Consider the following 21208-nt stretch of genomic DNA (forward strand, 5'->3'; position numbering starts at 1 on the left):
TCGATGGTCCATGTTTTCTAAAGACAAGTACGATCAGCGTTGCTTCATCCAGCATCCAGAGTTTGGGCTTCAGAGGAGAAAACAAAGTCACCTACGAGTGGAATCAAACTCTTCAACGTGCAGTTGAACGCATCACGACTTCTGATATCTTGAAAACATTTTGCCAGTTTTTCGAGATGCTTCATTATGCATTAAGAGGAATTATCAGAAACACCCTGTCCGATGTTCCCACTTACAACGTCAAACGATACAAAGCAACTCAGCCGAGTGGCGAAACATCTTCAGTCCCAGCCACCTCAATGTACTACTTCTATCCGTTCCAGAATGGTCTGGATATTCATGCAATTTGATAAAGCACGCCTAGAAGCCCTGAGGCGTACTAACTCTTCGCCACGTGGAGTTTACGCCGGAAATACTCCGGCGCTGCTTCCTGTAGCCAGTCAGCATCCACCAGGCAAAGGTCCCTCATGTAGCAGCGTGACGTATGGAGAACCTCGTTGAACACCACGTAAGCTGGTTTGGCCTGGAACAGGACAGAGGACGGGTGGATGGCAACAGTCTGGTGGGTGTCCAGAGCTATGTAGGTGCCATCTAGCTGTAGTTCAGCAGCGTTGGCAAACATTCCATGTGCCAGGCAGCGCCGCACGTTAGCCAGTTCGGACAGTGAGGACTCGAGCTTCAGTCCCAGCTATAGAAGGGAGGGGAAAAAAAAAAAGTTCTTCCTGGTTAGATTTACTGTACATGTAAGCATGTTTATTTGCTGATTAATTTATCACAACCTTCTAAGAGGACAGAAACTATGCGGACCTCGTGGTTCATAGTATCGAATCATTCAGTACCTTAATACAAATGTCCCTCAGCTGGGCTCGGACTTCAGTAACCAGAACCATGTTTCTGCTGTTTACAAAGTTCTCCTTACACCAATCCTGCATTGAAGAGCACCAAAAGACAGTCAAGATGGACTATGTAAGCCAGAAAAAAAAAATCATGAATTGGCAGTTTATTGGACAACATTTTATTTTTTAAATTATACGAGGGGGCGCCATGGCTCAGTCGACTAAGGCGCCATACCATAAATCCGGGGACCCGGGTTCGATTCCGACCCAAGGTCATTTCCCGATCCCTCCCCATCTCTCTCTCCAGCTCATTTCCTGTCTCTACACTGTCCTATCCAATAAAGGTGAAAAAAGCCCCCAGAAAAATCTTTAAAAAAAAAAAATTATACGAAAGGGGCGGCACGGTGGTGTAGTGGTTAGCGCTGTCGCCTCACAGCAAGAAGGTCCGGGTTCGAGCCCCGTGGCCGGCGAGGGCCTTTCTGTGTGGAGTTTGCATGTTCTCCCCGTGTCCGCGTGGGTTTCCTCCGGGTGCTCCGGTTTCCCCCACAGTCCAAAGACATGCAGGTTAGGTTAACTGGTGGCTCTAAATTGACCGTAGGTGTGAATGTGAGTGTGAATGGTTGTCTGTGTCTATGTGTCAGCCCTGTGATGACCTGGCGACTTGTCCAGGGTGTACCCCGCCTTTCGCCCGTAGTCAGCTGGGATAGGCTCCAGCTTGCCTGCGACCCTGTAGAACAGGATAAAGCGGCTAGAGATGATGAGATGAAATTATACGAAACACAAAGACTGTACAATATAACAAACCAAAACAATAGTGCATAGACAGTGACTACAAGATGTGTAATGAACAAAGCGAAGAGGTAGATTTTTAAAAGTGCAAATTCAGTGTACAATACTTGTAGTATTTTCACACACCGTACCAGTCAAAAGTTTGTACACCCCTACTCATAGGTTTTTCGACCATTTTCTACACTGCAGAATAATACTGAAGACGCCAAAACATATGGAACACATACTGTACACGGAACTATGTGCCAAACAAAAAGGGTTTAAAAAAATAAATAATAATAAAATTAATTATATTTTAGATTCTTCAAAGTCGCCACCGTCCACTAGCAACTGGTAATACTTTTCTAGTTATATGAGCAAGCGTGTTTCTGTTGGTTTGTTGAAATCACTTGCGCTCCTTCCAGTGCTGCTATTTCTTTTTAATATTGACAAAGGCTGCTTTAAAGGGGAACTGAAGGCAAATTTTTTTATCACCAAAATTCTATTCCTCTCATTTTATAAAATGTAGGAATGCATTTCTGACGGCTATTTTGTCACTGCTGTAGCAAGTTAAGAGTGTTTGAAATACGCTATGTAATACATCAGTCCATACAGTGGGGCAAAAAAGTATTTAGTCAGCCACCAATTGTGCAAGTTCTCCCACTTAAAAAGATGAGAGGCGCCTGTAATTTTCATCATAGGTACACTTCAACTATGAGAGACAGAATGGGGGGAAAGAATCCAGGAAATCACATTGTAGGATTTGTAATGAATTAATTTGTAAATTCCTCAGTAAAATAAGTATTTGGTCACCTACAAACAAGCAAGATTTCTGGCTCTCACAGACCTGTAACAACTTCTTTAAGAGGCTCCTCTGTCCTCCACTCGTTACCTGTATTAATGGCACCTGTTTGAACTCGTTATCAGTATAAAAGACACCTGTCCACAACCTCAAACAGTCACACTCCAAACTCCACTATGGCCAAGACCAAAGAGCTGTCAAAGGACACCAGAAACAAAACTGTAGACCTGCACCAGGTTGGGAAGACTGAATCTGCAATAGGTAAGCAGCTTGGTGTGAAGAAATCAACTGTGGGAGCAATTATTAGAAAATGGAACACATACAAGACCACTGATAATCTCCCTCGATCTGGGGCTCCACGCAAGATCTCACCCCGTGGGGTCAAAATGATCACAAGAACGGTGAGCAAAAATCCCAGAACCACACGGGGGGACCTAGTGAATGACCTGCAGAGAGCTGGGACCAAAGTAACAAAGGCTACCATCAGTAACACACTACGCCGCCAGGGACTCAAATCCTGCAGTGCCAGACGTGTCCCCCTGCTTAAGCCAGTACATGTCCAGGCCTGTCTGAAGTTTGCTAGAGAGCATTTGGATGATCCAGAAGAGGATTGGGAGAATGTCATATGGTCAGATGAAACCAAAATAGAACTTTTTGGTAAAAACTCAACTTGTCGTGTTTGGAGGAGAAAGAATGCCGAGTTGCATCCAAAGAACACCATACCTACTGTGAAGCATGGGGGTGGAAACATCATGCTTTGGGGCTGTTTTTCTGCAAAGGGACCAGGACGACTGATCCGTGTAAAGGAAAGAATGAATGGGGCCATGTATCGTGAGATTTTGAGTGAAAACCTCCTTCCATCAGCAAGGGCATTGAAGATGAAACGTGGCTGGGTCTTTCAGCATGACAATGATCCCAAACACACCGCCCGGGCAACGAAGGAGTGGCTTCGTAAGAAGCATTTCAAGGTCCTGGAGTGGCCTAGCCAGTCTCCAGATCTCAACCCCATAAATCTTTGGAGGGAGTTGAAAGTCCGTGTTGCCCAGCGACAGCCCCAAAACATCACTGCTCTAGAGGAGATCTGCATGGAGGAATGGGCCAAAATACCAGCAACAGTGTGTGAAAACCTTGTGAAGACTTACAGAAAACGTTTGACCTCTGTCATTGCCAACAAAGGGTATATAACAAAGTATTGAGATGAACTTTTGTTATTGACCAAATACTTATTTTCCACCATAATTTGCAAATAAATTCTTTAAAAATCAGACAGACAATGTGATTTTCTGGATTTTTTTTTCCTCATTTTGTCTCTCATAGTTGAAGTGTACCTATGATGAAAATTACAGGCCTCTCTCATCTTTTTAAGTGGGAGAACTTGCACAATTGGTGACTGACTAAATACTTTTTTGCCCCACTGTATGTCAAAGCAATGGCCGTAAATGAGATTCGCTGAGACCTGTGTGAGACATCGTAGGACAGAAGTAAAGCGTACAGCGGAAATCAAAGTGACCGACATCTGCCAACGTCATCAAAAGACGCGCACGCCCTCTTTCGAATGCTGACATAAATCAAGCCGGAAGTTTTCCCTGTGTCCGAAATTGCTCCCTACTCACTATATAGGGCATTATAGGGTGGGGACGCCATTTTGTAGTGCTGTCCGAAACCTTAGTGAGGATTATGTGGGAAATGCGCTTGGTATAATATGGATTTATCACAAAAATACATGCATGTATTTATTATTTTGAAAACCCACCAGCCGCCTGATCTGGCACGTTTTAACTGTGCGACAGTAATGACGTAAATACCAGCGCAACGGACTAGTCCTTATCCTGTCGTCTTTCCAACTCTTCTCTATTCCACGTTGGTTCGAAGTCGTATGGAATAATCTCCATGTCACGTACACGAGGGAGGCGGATGTATGTGCAGAAGTATAGAGTTTAATAAAGTGCAGAATATATATACACAGTGAGACAATATATACACAGGACAAACAATCCAAAACGGCAGGCTTGATCAAAAACGAGAATACAGGCGAAAGGGTCGGTCGAGGCGCAAACAGGACATCAAAGGCTAAGCGAGGACGAGAACGAGAAACAGGCACAAGGATCGTCAAACAGGAAATCAAGACAATGGGTAGAAAAGGCTCGGTAATGCGTACATGCGTATTGTAATATTTCGCGACGCAAATGCATCAGCACAGTCCTTAAATAAGCAAGCACATAGTTCCTTAATTGAGCTCAGGTGCGCCTTGATCATGGCGCGTCTTCAGGTGCACGCGCCACAGCGCACAGGACTGACACTCCATCACTGATGAAGCTGGCAAATCTCGAAATTAATCTAAATTGGAATGACATGGCGATCTGGCCGCTGTGTAAACAGTTTTCAAAATGGCGGTGCTGACACTTCACGTTTGAAGTCTCGCACAAGTCTCGTAAAGATCGCGCGGATAAGCGACGCCTGCTGTGGACCATACGAACTGCATTCAACATGGCTAAAAACCGAAAAGGCTGATAAGTGTAATATAATATGCAAATATGAGTCACGATATAAGGTTAATAAAACCAAAAACGTAATCGAATAACACGTTAATTAAAGGAGTACACCACCCCCAGGAGAAATTGAGTCAGTCCCTGCAGTCCCTAGAGTTGGATGAGTGAGCCAAAGCGTTTTGTAGCCGACCCAGCCATTGTCCTGATCTAGAAACGCCCCGGTTAGCTTTAGCTTAGCGTAGTCGCTGTAATCCGGCGTGTCCAGCTAGCATGTCGTTGCAAAAGTGAATCAAATAAGATTTTTTATAATTATTTCTCATGACCTGTACATTCACATCGAGTACACATATCAATGCAAATTAACACGAAGGGATTTACTAGACCAATTTATATCTGGAACTATTTTCGGCCACAGCACAGGCAAAGCACCGCTGCAGGCGCAAAGACACCACGCAGCACCACAACTTCCGTCAATACGCCAGTGTTACCAGGGAAACCAGGGTTTTCAGGTGCTGCGTGGTGTCTTTGCGCCTGCAGCGGTGCTTTGCCTGTGCTGTGGCCGAAAATAGTTCCAGATAAATTGGTCTAGTAAATCCCTTCGTGTTAATTTGCATTGATATGTGTACTCGATGTGAATGTACAGGTCATGAGAAATAATTATAAAAAATCTTGAGTTATTTGATTCACTTTTGCAACGACATGCTAGCTGGACACGCCGGATTACAGCGACTACGCTAAGCTAAAGCTAACCGGGGCGTTTCTAGATCAGGACGATGGCTGGGTCGGCTACAAAACGCTTTGGCTCACTCATCCAACTCTAGGGATGCAGGGACTGACTCAATTTCACCTGGGGGTGGCGTATTCCTTTAAGAAATAAAGCAAGTTTAAAAAATGACTTCAGTTCCCCTTTAAGCTATTGGTATAACTTGGCAACTAGGACTACAGCAGCTAGTGTTAAATGACATCAGGAAACTTCCTTCCATCCATTATCTGTAGCCGCTTATCCTGTGCAGGGTCGCAGGCAAGCTGGAGCCTATCCCAGCTGACTACGGGCGAAAGGCGGGGTACACCCTGGACAAGTTGCCAGGTCATCACAGGGCTGACACATAGACACAGACAACCATTCACACTCACATTCACACCTACGGTCAATTTAGAGTCACCAGTTAACCTAACCTGCATGTCTTTGGACTGTGGGGGAAACCGGAGCACCCGGAGGAAACCCACGCGGACACGGGGAGAACATGCAAACTCCACACACAAAGGCCCTCGCCGGCCACGGGGCTCGAACCCGGACCTTCTTGCTGTGAGGCAACAGCGCTAACCACTACACCACCGTACAATTTTTTAGCCATTTTTAGGTGCGCTGACTAAGTGTTTTTACCTCTGCCTACTTTGTTGGAGGAGGTTGACCGACAAACAAACCTCCGCAACTCAAAAAGCAGTGAATGGATTTTGATGAAATTTGGAAGAAAGGTGAGCCATGGGCCAAGGAACAATTGAATAGATTTTGATGAAAATCCAAATATGTGGCTTGGCAGAAATATACACTACCAAGTGCCCTTCTAGTAAATCACTGAGTATAGTCCAAACTTTGCAATGCGCAATGTGTCAGTACCCATTCTATCCAATCTATCATGGAAAACCACCAATAAAGGACTACAGATAAAATTCAACAGTGCAGCGACACTGGCATGAAAGTATATGTGGTTCTGCAGCCAATGTGCATCAGTGTTATTGGGATTTTAAACACAATGCCAATACATTTGTGAGAAATGCTCCACCAACCCAATATCTCCAACTAACAGTGTCAGAAACTACGACCCCGATTCCAAAAAAGTTGGGACAAAGTACAAATTGTAAATAAAAACAGAATGCAATGATGTGGAAGTTTCAAAATTCCATATTTTATTCAGAATAGAACATAGATGACATATCACATGTTTAAACTGAGAAAATGTATCATTTAAAGAGAAAAATTAGGTGATTTTAAATTTCATGACAACAACACATCTCAAAAAAGTTGGGACAAATCCATGTTTACCACTGTGAGACATCCCCTTTTCACTTTACAACAGTCTGTAAACGTCTGGGGACTGAGGAGACAAGTTGCTCAAGTTTAGGGATAGGAATGTTAACCCATTCTTGTCTAATGTAGGATTCTAGTTGCTCAACTGTCTTAGGTCTTTTTTGTCGTATCTTCCGTTTTATGATGCGCCAAATGTTTTCTATGGGTGAAAGATCTGGACTGCAGGCTGGCCAGTTCAGTACCCGGACCCTTCTTCTACGCAGCCATGATGCTGTAATTGATGCAGTCTGTGGTTTGGCATTGTCATGTTGGAAAATGCAAGGTCTTCCCTGAAAGAGACGTCGTCTGGATGGGAGCATATGTTGCTCTAGAACCTGGATATACCTTTCAGCATTGATGGTGTCTTTCCAGATGTGTAAGCTGCCCATGCCACACGCACTAATGCAACCCCATACCATCAGAGATGCAGGCTTCTGAACCGAGCGCTGATAACTTGGGTCATCCTTCTTCTCTTTAGTCCGAATGACATGGCATCCCCGATTTCCATAAAGAACTTCACATTTTGATTCGTCTGACCACAGAACAGTTTTCCACTTTGCCACAGTCCATTTTAAATGAGCCTTGGTCCAGAGAAGACGTCTGCGCTTCTGGATCATGTTTAGATACGGCTTCTTCTTTGAACTATAGAGTTTTAGCTGGCAACAGCGGATGGCACGGTGAATTGTGTTCACAGATAATGTTCTCTGGAAATATTCCTGAGCCCATTTTGTGATTTCCAATACAGAAGCATGCCTGTATGTGATGCAGTGCCGTCTAAGGGCCCGAAGATCACGGGCACCCAGTATGGTTTTCCGGCCTTGACCCTTACGCACAGAGATTCTTCCAGATTCTCTGAATCTTTTGATGATATTATGCACTGTAGATGATGATATGTTCAAACTCTTTGCAATTTTACACTGTCGAACTCCTTTCTGATATTGCTCCACTATTTGTCGGTGCAGAATTAGGGGGATTGGTGATCCTCTTCCCATCTTTACTTCTGAGAGCCGCTGCCACTCCAAGATGCTCTTTTTATACCCAGTCATGTTAATGACCTATTGCCAATTGACCTAATGAGTTGCAATTTGGTCCTCCAGCTATTCCTTTTTTGTACCTTTAACTTTTCCAGCCTCTTATTGCCCCGTCCCAACTTTTTTGGGATGTGTTGCTGTCATGAAATTTCAAATGAGCCAATAATTGGCATGAAATTTCAAAATGTCTCACTTTCGACATTTGATATGTTGTCTATGTTCTATTGTGAATGCAATATCAGTTTTTGAGATTTGTAAATTATTGCATTCCGTTTTTATTTACAATTTGTACTTTGTCCCAACTTTTTTGGAATCGGGGTTGTACTTAATGGGGGGCCTACAAAATAACTCTACTCAAAACGATGAGTAAAAATCTCTGCGAGGTGGCTTGAAACGTAGGTGTGTCTCATAAGTTCCTTCAAGTGTACCTTGAAGGAACAGAGGAACCTACCTTATTCCCACTGACTTTCTTGAAGGCCCTGTAGATGTTCAGCAGGGTTATGTGGTCTCCTTCACTGGAGATGAATTTTTTGCGCACAGCAAGCACCTCGTCTCGGCGTGCAGGAGGGTTGAAGAGCAATGAGTCCACGGAGAGCAGAGAGGCAATGGTCAGAATCTCTTCGGTACAGGAGAAGTCTGGAGAGATCAGGATGGTCTGGAAGAAAAAAAAAAAAATTTAGCTCCACCCACTTGGATTTTGACTTAATTTGCATAAAACTTTTTGCGAAGTGTGCTTGGATCCCGCAGGTCGCAACTTTTGGCCATTATTCATCTTTATGCTATGATGGAGATCACCACTTGTGATTCATCTTCTGCTGTAGATGGAGACCCAAAAGATTTGCACTTCACAAAAACAGTTTACGTCCCAGTCTCATCCTTGCTTCAGTGGATAATCTGACCTGGATGCTGTCGATTTGGACCAAAAGAACTGCTGTTGTAATCATAAAGACTTTCTTGTGCTCATCCCAGGACTCGTATTCACAACATGCTCATACTGAACGTCCCTTTAATAATTTAATAAATGATTCAGAACCACGTTATCTGGCGTCAGGCCGAAGAGGATACGTTTCTCTTAAAAAGAAGTTTCTTCCTCATGTCTGTGAAGGTTCTCAGTCATCCAAGTCATAGTAAACCATAGGTGCTAAAAAAGGCAGCTGGACTTGCTTGAAATTCTTGAAGACATTTTTGGATGAGAGGTTTCTTCAGACAGAAAGGCTGCTTCTTCAAAAGGTGAAACGTCTTCAAGAATTTCAAGCAAGTCCAGTTGCTTTTTTTTTTTTTTTTAAAAAGCACCTACGGTTTTTTCCTCATGTAGTTTCAGGATTTTTCCTTGCCACGGTCTTGTCTGGCTTACTCATGAGAGACCGATATTTAAATCTGTATCTGGATTTCTTCAGATTTGCTTTGTGACAGACTTTGTGTCTTTACTGCTGAAAGTGCTATACAAATAAGAGTAAATGTAAGTGAATTCAGTATAGAGAAATGGAATAAATTAAAAAAAAAAACAAAAACACCACAATATGTACTTCTGGTAGGAAGCCGTACAATTCCGAATCAGATCATTGTTAAAGGAGAACTGAAGTCATTTTTAAACTTGCTTTATTTCTTAATTAACCTGTTATTCAATTACGTTTTCGGTTTTAGTAACCTTATATCGTGACTCGTATTGGCAACTAACTGCAATTAAATATCATACTTATCGGCCTATTCGGTTTTTAGCCGTGTTGAATTTAGTTCGTTTGGTCCACGGCAGGCGTCGCTTATCCGCGCGATCTTCACGAGACTTGTGCGAAACTTCAAACGTGAAGTGTCAGCCAGGTGTCAGTGCCGCCGTTTTGAAAACTGTTTTCCAAACGAAATATTGCACAAAAACGAGTTTAAATGACGATTACTGCCTACTTTTTTCAAACTTTCCTGATTGCTATCAAAACAAACAAAACTTCCGGCTTGATTACATCAGCATTCGAAAGAGGGTGCGCGCCAGCGAGGGCCTTTCTGTGTGGAGTTTGCATGTTCTCCCCGTGTCTGCGTGGGTTTCCTCCGGGTGCTCCGGTTTCCCCCACAGTCCAAAGACATGCGGTGAGGTTAATACGGGACGGCCTTGGGCTGAGGTGCCCTTCAGTGAGGCGCCTAACTCCCGACTGCTCCCCGGGTGCTGTTAGCATGGCTGCCCACTGCTCTGGGTATGTGTGTGTGCTCATCACTCACGCGTGTGTGTGTGTTCACTGCTTCAGATGGGTTAAATGCAGAGAGGAAATTTCACAAGTGTGTGATGAATAAAGTTGTGCTTTCTTCCTTTCTTTTTAAAATCGCTCCCTACTCACTATCTAGGGCACTATATAGTGAGGACGCCATTTTGTAGTGCTGTCCGAAACCTTAGTGAGGATTATTCACACCCTATATAGTGCATTCAAAGTATCCCATAATGCATCACAAAAAGTAGTGTACAATGATGGTGGCTAACCAAAGCAATATATCCCATCATGCATTGCGGTCACGCTGAAAGAAATCAAATTAAAAGTCTCAAATTTGATTTAATAAAAGGCAGCGGCAAAGAAGAATGTATTCAGTCTTGATTTAAAAGAACTGAAAGATGCAGGTACTTTGCATTGATTAATGTGGGAAATACGCCCAGTATAATATGGATTTATCACAAAAATACATGCACATGTTTATTATTTTGAAAACCCACCAGCCGACTGATCTGGCACGTTTTAAGCCTAGGTCACAACCGGACGTACGATTTTTTAGCCGTGCGATTTTTGGCGTTTCCCAAATCGCTGTGGGTTTTTTTTGTTCGTGGAGAAAGATGCACGTTGGCCGTAAGTTTGTCTTGCAACCTGAAAAAAACGTAAGCGCCCGTAGAGTTTGTTTGACATGACAAAGAACCTCTGCGGCCGGTCTGCGGCCAGTCTACGGCTCGAAAATCAGCACATCACACGCACGCCCTCCGTGCGTTTCTTGCGTTTTTTGCACGTAGACCGGCCGTAGGAGCACGTACGGCCGGTTGTGACCGAGGCTTTAATTGTGTGACGGTAATGACATAAATACCAGCGTGACGGAGTAGTGTCCGAAAGCTTTTTTTTTTCATTTTACCAATGAGCTCACTATACAGTCAGTTCTTAAGTAGGGAGTAGTGAACAAGTGAGCGATTTCAGACACATTGGCAGATGTTGGTCGCTTTGATTTCCGCCGTACGTTTTACTTCCGTCCTACGACGTCTCGCACAGGTCTCAGCGAATCTCGTTTACGGCCATTGCTTTGACATATGGACTGATACATTACACAGCATATTTCAAACACTCGTAACTTGCTACAGCAGTGACAAAATAGCCGTCAGAAATGCATTCCGATATTTAATAAAATGAGAAATAGAATTTTGATTAAAAAAAAATTGCCTTCAGTTCCCCTTTAAAATCAAGTAGAAAACGATGCCAATGCTGAGGTCAAGGATGGCACACGTCTAATCCCTCTTGTTCCTAATTTGTACGTCCGAAATCCCCTTAAAATACTTCAAACAAGAAAAAAGCTTTCGAAGAGCAATTACTTTAGATGTGTGGCCTTCCTGTGACCAAAATCTAAATCTGTTCATCTTCTAGTTATGATAATGATTCCACATAAATCCTCCAAATATTCGACTCTTCTGAGTTTGAGAATCTCAGAAAGACGCACGGATGGATGGAGAAACCCTTCAAAAAGTCCCTCACCACTGAGCGGCAGAGGTAGAACACAAATACGTGATACAAGAGGATAGTCCCATCTTACTTTAGCAAATCGAGGTTCCAGGGGAAAGCAGGCCATCTTCTTGCCCAGAGGAGTGAGGAAAACCTGATTGTCCTTCCTCTGTACAGCTCCGAGGAGATCCAGCTGCTCCACTGCTATTCGCATCGACTCTGTGCGATGACACAAGCGTCAGTGTTGATGCACATGCCAAATGTACTATTACAAACGTCTTATTATTATTAATAAATAAATAAAAATCATCCACAATCAAACATCTTTTTTAAAAATTAAACAGGACAAGAACTTGATTTAATTTTTTTTTTAAATTCCAACCAAGATAAATGGTAAAGGACTTTACTATTAATTAATAACAATAATTAGTATAAATTAGTGCTGTCAAGCGATTAAAATATTTAATCGCGATTAATGTCGCGACTGTCATAGTTAACTCGCGATTAATCACAATTTAATCACACATTTTTGTCACATGAAAAACCATTGTAATTCTCTTATCAGCATAAAAATGTGAATGGGCTTGCTTTGTACCAATGTTTTTTTTATTGCAAAGCATAACACGTCTTGACACAGCCACTGCAAAGTGAAACCCAAGCCGAGCACCGGGGCTAGCAAAAGAACCATGAGTGAAGTGATCTACTGCTTGAGTTAGTCTACAACTCTAATCAGAGAGACAGGTTACACAGTGACGGTAGGCTTGACATGCTTGATTATAATATAAAGTACACTATTATATTAACTTTAAGTTGTTCGTTGATAAATATTGCATTGAATCTGATCTTTACTGTTTCAGCTCACTTAACACATTTTGTACTTTTATACTTTCTGCCTGTTGATGCGTCGTGCTGTCCAATCAGAGGCGGCCAAATTTGCATATTACAGGAAGGATTTCTGGGATAGCATTGAGTTTACAGTTCAGAGGGATCTGGCTTCTTTAGACGCCGTCTTCTTAAAACTGAATAAATATTTAAAAAGAGCCAAATGAGCCAGTCTTTTGAACGGCTCTTTTCAAAGAACGGATCAGAAAGATGCGGATCCCATCAAAGAGCCATAAATCCCATCTCTACTAGCGCGCCCTGCCCGCGCTGGTTCTTTTTTGGGGGGGGGGGGGGGGAGCAGAGGACTCTGGCTGTACGGGGCGTGGCATTACAGTCTAGCTGCTATCGTTTTTCTAAGCAAAGTCTCTGTTCCAAGTTCCTGGCAGTTTCAAAAGCTTATGAAAAACCTACATCATGTCACAGAGCGTTAATCTCGCGATAAAAAAATTATCGCCGTTAAAATTGAGTCAAGTTAACGCGTTAATAACGCGACATTTTTGACAGCACTAGTATAAATACACAAGTGATTATAGAAAAACGCGCACGCTGATTGGTCGAGAAATTCAGACTATTTCTCGACCACCACCTCGAGTGACTCGGCAAAATGGCGGCCAATCGCTTTGTCACCGTAAGTGAGGAAGAATTAGAAATTATGAAAGAAAATGCTGTTCCTAAAAGCACTAAAGATGCTATGAAGTTGGGTCTAAAAGTATTCAAAGGTAAGGTGGAATTGTGATTTAAATTTATCGATTTCAAAGCAGGGCGGCACGGTGGTGTAGTGGTTAGCGCTGTCGCCTCACAGCAAGAAGGTCCTGGGTTCGAGCCCCGGGGCCGGCGAGGGCCTTTCTGTGTGGAGTTTGCATGTTCTCCCCGTGTCTGCGTGGGTTTCCTCCGGGTGCTCCGGTTTCCCCCACAGTCCAAAGACATGCAGGTTAGGCTAACTGGTGACTCTAAATTGACTGTACGTGTGAATGGTTGTCTGTGTCTATGTGTCAGCCCTGTGATGACCTGGCGACTTGTCCAGGGTGTACCCTGCCTTTCGCCCGTAGTCAGCTGGGATAGGCTCCAGCTTGCCTGCGACCCTGTAGAAGGATAAAGCGGCTAGAGATAATGAGATGAGATTTCAAAGCAAAGTATTTTACGTGAGTCGGCGTAGATAAGTGACAAGTCTGCATGCACCGTTATTACGTTTGCATACCGCTTTTGAAGTTTGAAATAAATGTTTTTGTTTGTTTGTTTTTTTAAATACAAATTTTCAACATTTCTTTAAAATAAATCACTGGTGTATTTATACTAAAACAATTATCCACCTCAGGCTCGGTGAATAATGACCTCGATTTCATCTCGATTATTATTCACTGATGTTCACTCACAACACGGGCCAAAATTTAAAAAGTCAGAAATAGTACAAAGTTTGCCCCCTCTCTCTTTCCCATCAGCAAATATCAGCCGTGAGAGTGCTAATAATTTTAAAAGCAATGCTTTGTGTTTTGTTTTTTTTTTTAAAAGAAACTGTGCTATTTATTCATATAATATTAAAATAAAACCACCCAACATCCCCTATATGTTTAAGCTCAAAATATCACCTTATTGCATGTGTTAATCATTTGTGATTAAATTTTGCTCAGTGTCATGAAGGGTGCCAATAATTCTGCATTAAAAAAAAAAACGAATATATGTCTCTTACCAGGTGAAGGTTTAGACATGAAGTCAAAGTTGAGCACATCAGGAACACCCAGAGCCAGCAGGTGCAGTATTACACCAGCCAAATTACACCTACACAGCACATAGGACATGCAAATAATAACAGATAATAATCTAATAACCACTGCGAATTATATTACAGACCTTTAAAGATATACTACCTGTCAGATTTTTGAAGTGCAAGTCATAAAAACAATTTTCCCGACACCCAATTATTTTTGTTTAGCTACTTAATTCGAATCACAAACTTCCAATTTTATTAGTTTTTTTTAAATATAACAAATTAATGGATTTTGGGCCACATGGCCCTAAATTCTCCGCCATTTTTTCCTGCTTCACCATGACCCAATTCAAGATACTACGTCATGCATGACGTGGTGGGCTTTCCCCGTTTGCACAAGGCATAGTGGAATACAAATTTTAAGCAGGAGAGAAAAGTGGACGACGCGAGTGCGTGAATGAAACGTGAAAGACCGACTACAGTAACGGAAAGCGAGAAGAAAAGACGTTATGTTATATACGAATGAAAGGAAACGCAGGACCAAACTAATAAAATATCGGCGCTCAGCGAGCACCTCGGTGTGATCAGCTGTTCGTTTAGCGACAGAATGATGGAACTGTCAGTGCACGCTCAAAGTAAACCTGTAGATGGCAGTAATGCAACACTGTGGATGCCAGCTGCCGTAAAAGCCAGAAGAAAGTAAACCTGCACATGCGCACACGGACTGTGTCCGAAATCGCTCTTTACTCACTATATTAGGGCACTATATAGTGAAGACGCCATTTTGTAGTGCTGTCCGAAACCTTAGTGAGGATTATTTACACCCTATATAGTGCACTCAAAGTATCCCATAATGCATCACGAAAAGTAGTGTACAACAATGGTGACTAACCAAAGCAATATATCCCATCATGCATTGCAGTCACGCTGAAAGAAATCAAATTAAAAGTCTCAAATTTGATTTAATAAAAGGCAGCGGCAAAGAAGAAAGTATTCAGCCTTGATTTAAAAGAACTGAAAGATGCAGGTACTTTGTATTGATTAATGTGGGAAATATGCTCAGTATAATATGGATTTATCACAAAAATACATGCACGTGTTAATTATTTTTGAAAACCCACCAGCCGGCTGATCTGGCACGTTTTAATTGTGTGACAGTAAATACCAGCGAGACGGAGTAGTGTCTGAAAACTTTTTTTTTTTTCCATTTTACCAATGAGCTCACTATATAGTCCTCTATATATTAATTCCCTATATAGGGAGTAGTGAACAAGTGAGCGATTTCAGACACTCTGCTTGACTGCGCGAAGTGAGAGATTTCATGCACATTATTTGCTTTAATCCCCTCAAATTAAATAACTCCCCAACCACAGAATGGCCTGATATTTTGTGAGATATCGCAGAAATAAACATGTATCACAATGACCAAATTTCAGAGGGAAATAAATTTCACCGATTTTATGAAATCGAAAGGCCGGCTCGCTTTAATAAAAATGGTGAGAGCATTTTCACACATTAATGTAAAAAACGAAGTTGTTCTAGTAATTTTTTTGTTCTAACTGACTACATACATAAAACAGACTTTGAGATAGACTCTCTCATCCTGAACGAAGCCAATAAAAAAAGGAAAGATTGTGCAATCTCTACTGCACTGTACCTACCGCTGTATTTCAGGTACAGTCATGTTTGCTAGGTTGTCGAACTCGTCCTCAGTGTAGAGGCGGTAACAGGAGCCGGAGTCCTCTCTTCCTGCCCTGCCTGCCCGCTGCCAGGCTTGCGCTTTGGACACCCGCTGCACAGCCAACACCTCCAGACCGCTGTCTAACAATACATACGACAAAAACAGCGTGTCACATGAATGATGATAAATTATACACATTTATACTTGCACCTGCATTCTTTTTCTTAAATTTTGGATTTCATACTACTGGTTGATCTAGCATGTAGAAATAGTGCATTTAAACATCAACCACTGGTGTGTGAAAGGAGATGCCTTCAAAGAATCAACACTCATATGAATAAGTGGTAAATATACCATATTATTATACATACAGGACACTTTTTCGATGGAATAAAAACACGTGTTCTATTCCTTTCTAGTGGGTTTCGTTTATTTGGTTTGACAGCATGCAACATTGTTCGCATATCGCTTCTCCTACGTGTATTATGTCACTCTACCCGATAGAGAATGAGCGTTGAATATGGTTTACGATATTGCATGGTTGTCAAGACAACACGACATCACACGTCGGAGACGTAAAACTTCCGCGCTAGTGAGCGACTGTGACAATTTGTAAACAAATATGGCCGCCAGGTCTGCTTTGTGAAATATGAAAGATTTTGAGAGAATTTTGAAAGAGAAAGACACGTTGAACACCCGAAAGGAATGTATTATAATAATAATAAACATTATTACTACAATACCGCTATATGATCGACAATAATGACAGTCGATCATATTATTTCAGGATGTCCAGTGTTGGCTAAAACGGAGTATATAACTAGGCTCAAAATATCCTCAAACACTACAATATTGAAACTAAAGAAAGCTGGTATAAACATCAACCAAAAACAGTGGAAGAAAACGACATAGTCATGATTCTTTGGGACATACCAATCATGACTGACCGAGCCTTAAGCAACAACAGGCCCAAGATCACCATCAAAGACCGGAGCACCAATCAATGTACCCTGATTGATATCAGACAGAAATGTGTCAACGAAAGAATTTTAAAAGTTAGCGAAATACAAAGATCTGGAAATCGAAGTGTCCAGAATGTGCAATATGAAGACTAAAACGATCCCAGTTGTAATTGGAGCGCTTGGGGTGATAAAAAAAGGGAGTGAGTGAGTACCTTGGGAGAATACCAGGAGGTAGTGAGATCAACCAATTTCAGAAAATTGTGTTGTTGGGAACTGTACATATCCTACGGAAAGTGCTTTCTGCTACATGACCGACAGTTATATTCCCCAGGTGTATGGTATATACCCAGCTATAACTTGTATAGAAATGAAACTGATGAACCCTATAATAATAATAATGGCGGGGCGGCACGGTGATGTAATGGTTAGCGCTGTCACCTCACAGCAAGAAGGTCCGGGTTCGAGCCCCGTGGCCGGCGAGGGCCTTTCTGTGCGGAGTTTGCATGTTCTCCCCGTGTCCGCGTGGGTTTCCTCCGGGTGCTCCGGTTTCCCCCACAGTCCAAAGACATGCAGGTTAGGTTAACTGGTGACTCTAAATTGACCATAGGTGTGAATGTGAGTGTGAATGGTTGTCTGTGTCTGTCAGCCCTGTGATGACCTGGCGACTTGTCCAGGGTGTACCCCGCCTTTCGCCCGTAGTCAGCTGGTATAGGCTCCAGCTTGCCTGTGACCCTGTAGAACAGGATAAAGCGGCTAGAGATAATGAGATGAGATGACATTGAGGTGCTTATACAAAGTGTAGTAGATGGCACAGCTCCACCACAAGGCATTTAGATGGTAATGCAATCACTCAAAGTCTATACGGAAATGACCCATGATCTGTGAGTAGTTGTATATGTCAACGTTGGACATGTGCGAGTTTCTGATTGTCTGCACTATTTGCTGGTTGTAATTAATAACTATAAGGTGTGTAACACAATCTGTATCTTTTTAGTGCTCCATGTATCCGTATTTGGATTTAATCCAAATACAAAGTGGGTGTGGCCTAACCACGAAGTGGGCACGTCACTAGAAACAGTCAATTCTGGCTCAGACAGTTCCTCAACATCAGCTACATCACTCCAGTTCATTATTGGTCTCAACTCAAGTGATGTACGTCAGACTGTTCACTTTTGGTCTTCTGTTTCTACCTGCTGGTGATGGTTTCTAACAAATTTAGTTGCCAAGTTAAAAACAAACAAACAAACAAACAAATAAAACCCTAGTACCCAAGTTTGAACGTTCATACACTATTGTTAACAAGAGTCATCAGGAGATGATCTATTCCCCCCCACCCCCCACCCCGGCCCACACATGAAACCCCACTCCAAATTTTCCTAAGTTGAACTGGTTGCCATGGAAATAAGTAAGTAAATAAATTAAACAGAAATCCCAAAATGTCAAAAGGCACAACTCCTCTAGCCGCTTAACGCAACTGTCAGGTTCGTTAAAAAAATTCCTAATAGTTTTTGAGTTATGCTCTAGAAAATAAAAATGTTTACAATCTTGATTTTTTGCTTCTAACTGAAACATGGCTGGCTCAAGCAAAGAGTGCTACCACCCTTATTGAAGCAGCTCCCCCAAATTTTAATTTCATGAGTGCTACCCGACATGGGAAAGGTGGAGGGATCGCAAATATATTCAAAGCCTCTTTTCAATGTAAACAGTCCTCACTTGGTGATTTTACATCCTTTGAACACTTATGTGCACTTGTTACATGCTCTCCTAACATTGTTATTAACTATTTACAGGCCTCCGAGACATTCAGCCAAAGTTTTTCTGGAAGAGTTTGGTGAACTGTTGTCAGTCATTTGCTTAGAGTTTGACTGTCTTATTATATCTGGGGATTTTAACTTGCATGTAGATAATCCTGAAAACACTTATGCCAGAGAACTACTTGCACTTATTGACAATTTCAACCTAGTACAACATGTACAGGGGCTGACCCACTCTCGTGGTCATACCCTTGACCTCGTTATCGCAAAGGGTCTTACTGTTTCCACTACTGTTGTTGACCTGGCCTTATCTGATCATTTCTGTGTTTTCTCTGATGTTTCGATGTCCCCTCACATTCAGAACAGCTCAACGACTATGGGTAGGAGAGTCATAAACGACAACATGTGTTCTCTTTGAGCAAGCTCTCTCACGGATCTCAACTAAAATGTCAGACTCTGTAGACGACTTACTGGAAATTTTTAATTTAAATATGACCCAAATTATGGATGATATTGCTCCATTCAAAATCAAAAGAGTCAATGACAAGCAGAAAGCACCATGGAAGCAATACCCAGCTGTTAAACTGCTAAAGAGAGAATGTAGGAAGACTGAAAGAAAATGGCACAAATCTAAACTTCACATCCATTATCAAATCCATAAAGAGATGCTTCGTAAATATAATTATGAAATTGGTAAAGCAAGACAGTCTTTATTCTCCAACATCTGTCATGGTCCTACCTGTGGGCTTCTCTCTTCAGGTAACATCTCCACTCAGCATTACCGGCCACGCCCACACTCACTTCCTCTTATTATCTTTCAGTGACTGTCATTGGCTGTTGCTGATCACCTGCTTTCCCCCTGTGTGTATTTAAGCTGCAGTCCTCCCAAGCTTCTGTGTCAGATCGTCTGCAACTCTCAGCCTGATAACCTGCTCTGTGTTCCTACTCCTCTGACTCCTGAAAATATCCTGTTCTGTCTGACTCTGTCTGCTCTCCAGCCCTGGTAACCTGACCCTGCATTTCTGTCCCTTATCTTGCTACCTGATTTGTGACTCTGTGTTCCAGCCTGCTCTCTAACTCCTGCCTGCTGAGGGTCTGCTTGCTGGGAGACTGCCTGAAACCCAAGTACTGTCAGCCTACAGCCACACCTCTCTGACAACGCCTGATCCCGTCAGATCTCAGAAGCTAAGCAGGGTCGGGCCTGACCAGTACTTGGATGGGAGACCTCAGACGTCACCACCAGCCATCCCTGCCTCTCAGTTCTCCTGCCACTGGACTTCACACACATTCTCCCAACTCCCTTTTCCCCTGTTATTAATAAACTGTGGTTTGAGCGCATTTGATCTCCTCTCCTGTTTGGTCCCTGACAACATCAACAGGAATATGAACAATGCCCGTGTGCTATTTTCAGCAGTAGAGAAGCTAACTAATCCCCCACCACAATTAGCACCTGAACTTCTCTCAGTTAATAAATGCAATGAGTTTGCATCCTTCTTCAAAGGTAAAATTGATCAAATACGGCAGAATATTGCTCATAATATATCTCAGTGGGCGGCACGGTGGTGTAGTGGTTAGCGCTGTCGCCTCACAGCAAGAAGGTCTGGGTTCGAGCCCCGTGGCTGGCGAGGGCCTTTCTGTGTGGAGTTTGCATGTTCTCCCCGTGTCCGCGTGGGTTTCCTCCGGGTGCTCCGGTTTCCCCCACAGTCCAAAGACATGCAGGTTAGGTTAACTGGTGACTCTAAATTGACCGTAGGTGTGAATGGGAGTGTGAATGGTTGTCTGTGTCTATGTGTCAGCCCTGTGATGACCTGGCAACTTGTCCAAGGTGTACCCCGCCTTTTGCCCGTAGTCAGCTGGGATAGGCTCCAGCTTGCCTGCGACCCTGTAGAACAGGATAAAGCAACTAGAGATAATGAGATGAGATACATCTCAGTTGCAAATAACTGAAAAGTTGCAATCACCAGTGACAGACAATTTCAACACAATGTCAGAATTTTGTTTGATTACGAGACTCTTGAAAAAACTGTACAAAATCTCAGTTCCTCAACATCTGAATTGGACATTCTGCCCACCAACTTTAAGTCTGTTCTTCACCTCATAATTACAGATGTGCTTCAGATCATAAATACATCCCTAGAGACTGGCATTTTTCCTGTGTCCCTGAAAAAAGCCGTTGTAAAGCCCCTACTTAAAAAGAATAATATGGATGCTTCAGCATTGAACAACTACAGGCCAATATCAAATCTACCATTCATCGGGAAAATCCTTGAAAAAATTGTCTTCAATCAATTAACTGCCTTCTTTATATCAAACAGCTGTTTTGATAACTTTCAGTCAGGATTTCGTGCCAATCACAGCACTGAAACAGCGCTGATTAAAGTTATAAATGACATACGTCTTAATACTGATGCAGGCAAAACATCGGTCCTGGTGTTACTGGACCTCAGTGCAGCTTTTGATACTGTTGATCACAACATACTGCTATATCGACTTGAACACTGGGTTGGGTTGACTGGTAAAGTTATCAATTGGTTAAAATCATACTTAAAAAGATAG

At 42.5% G+C, this 21208-nt stretch overlaps 1 protein-coding gene and 1 long non-coding RNA gene across 3 annotated transcripts in view; one reads left to right on the forward strand and one right to left on the reverse strand.

Moving 5' to 3' along the window:
* The window catches only part of LOC132875771 (uncharacterized), a 23553-nt gene extending 3284 nt beyond the window's left edge, over positions 1-20269 (forward strand). The window contains exons 2-3 of the long non-coding RNA XR_009651873.1: positions 14241-14298; positions 19718-20269. This is a non-coding gene — a long non-coding RNA (uncharacterized LOC132875771). The remainder of the gene's footprint in view (positions 1-14240; positions 14299-19717) is intronic.
* Positions 1-21208, reverse strand: part of dhx33 (DEAH (Asp-Glu-Ala-His) box polypeptide 33) — a 36901-nt gene that overhangs the window by 44 nt on the left and 15649 nt on the right. For both annotated transcript variants that reach the window (XM_060912822.1, XM_060912821.1), the window contains 6 exons: positions 15917-16076; positions 14238-14326; positions 11760-11887; positions 8446-8649; positions 840-926; positions 1-688 (listed from right to left, as the gene is read on the reverse strand). The exon at positions 1-688 is cut by the window's left edge and continues 44 nt beyond it. In XM_060912822.1, coding sequence (XP_060768805.1) covers positions 380-688; positions 840-926; positions 8446-8649; positions 11760-11887; positions 14238-14326; positions 15917-16076 — 977 coding nt within the window. In that variant the 3' untranslated portion in view covers positions 1-379. The remainder of the gene's footprint in view (positions 689-839; positions 927-8445; positions 8650-11759; positions 11888-14237; positions 14327-15916; positions 16077-21208) is intronic.

This window comes from Neoarius graeffei, chromosome 28 (genome assembly GCF_027579695.1).
Source record: "Neoarius graeffei isolate fNeoGra1 chromosome 28, fNeoGra1.pri, whole genome shotgun sequence".
Taxonomy (NCBI): domain Eukaryota; kingdom Metazoa; phylum Chordata; class Actinopteri; order Siluriformes; family Ariidae; genus Neoarius; species Neoarius graeffei.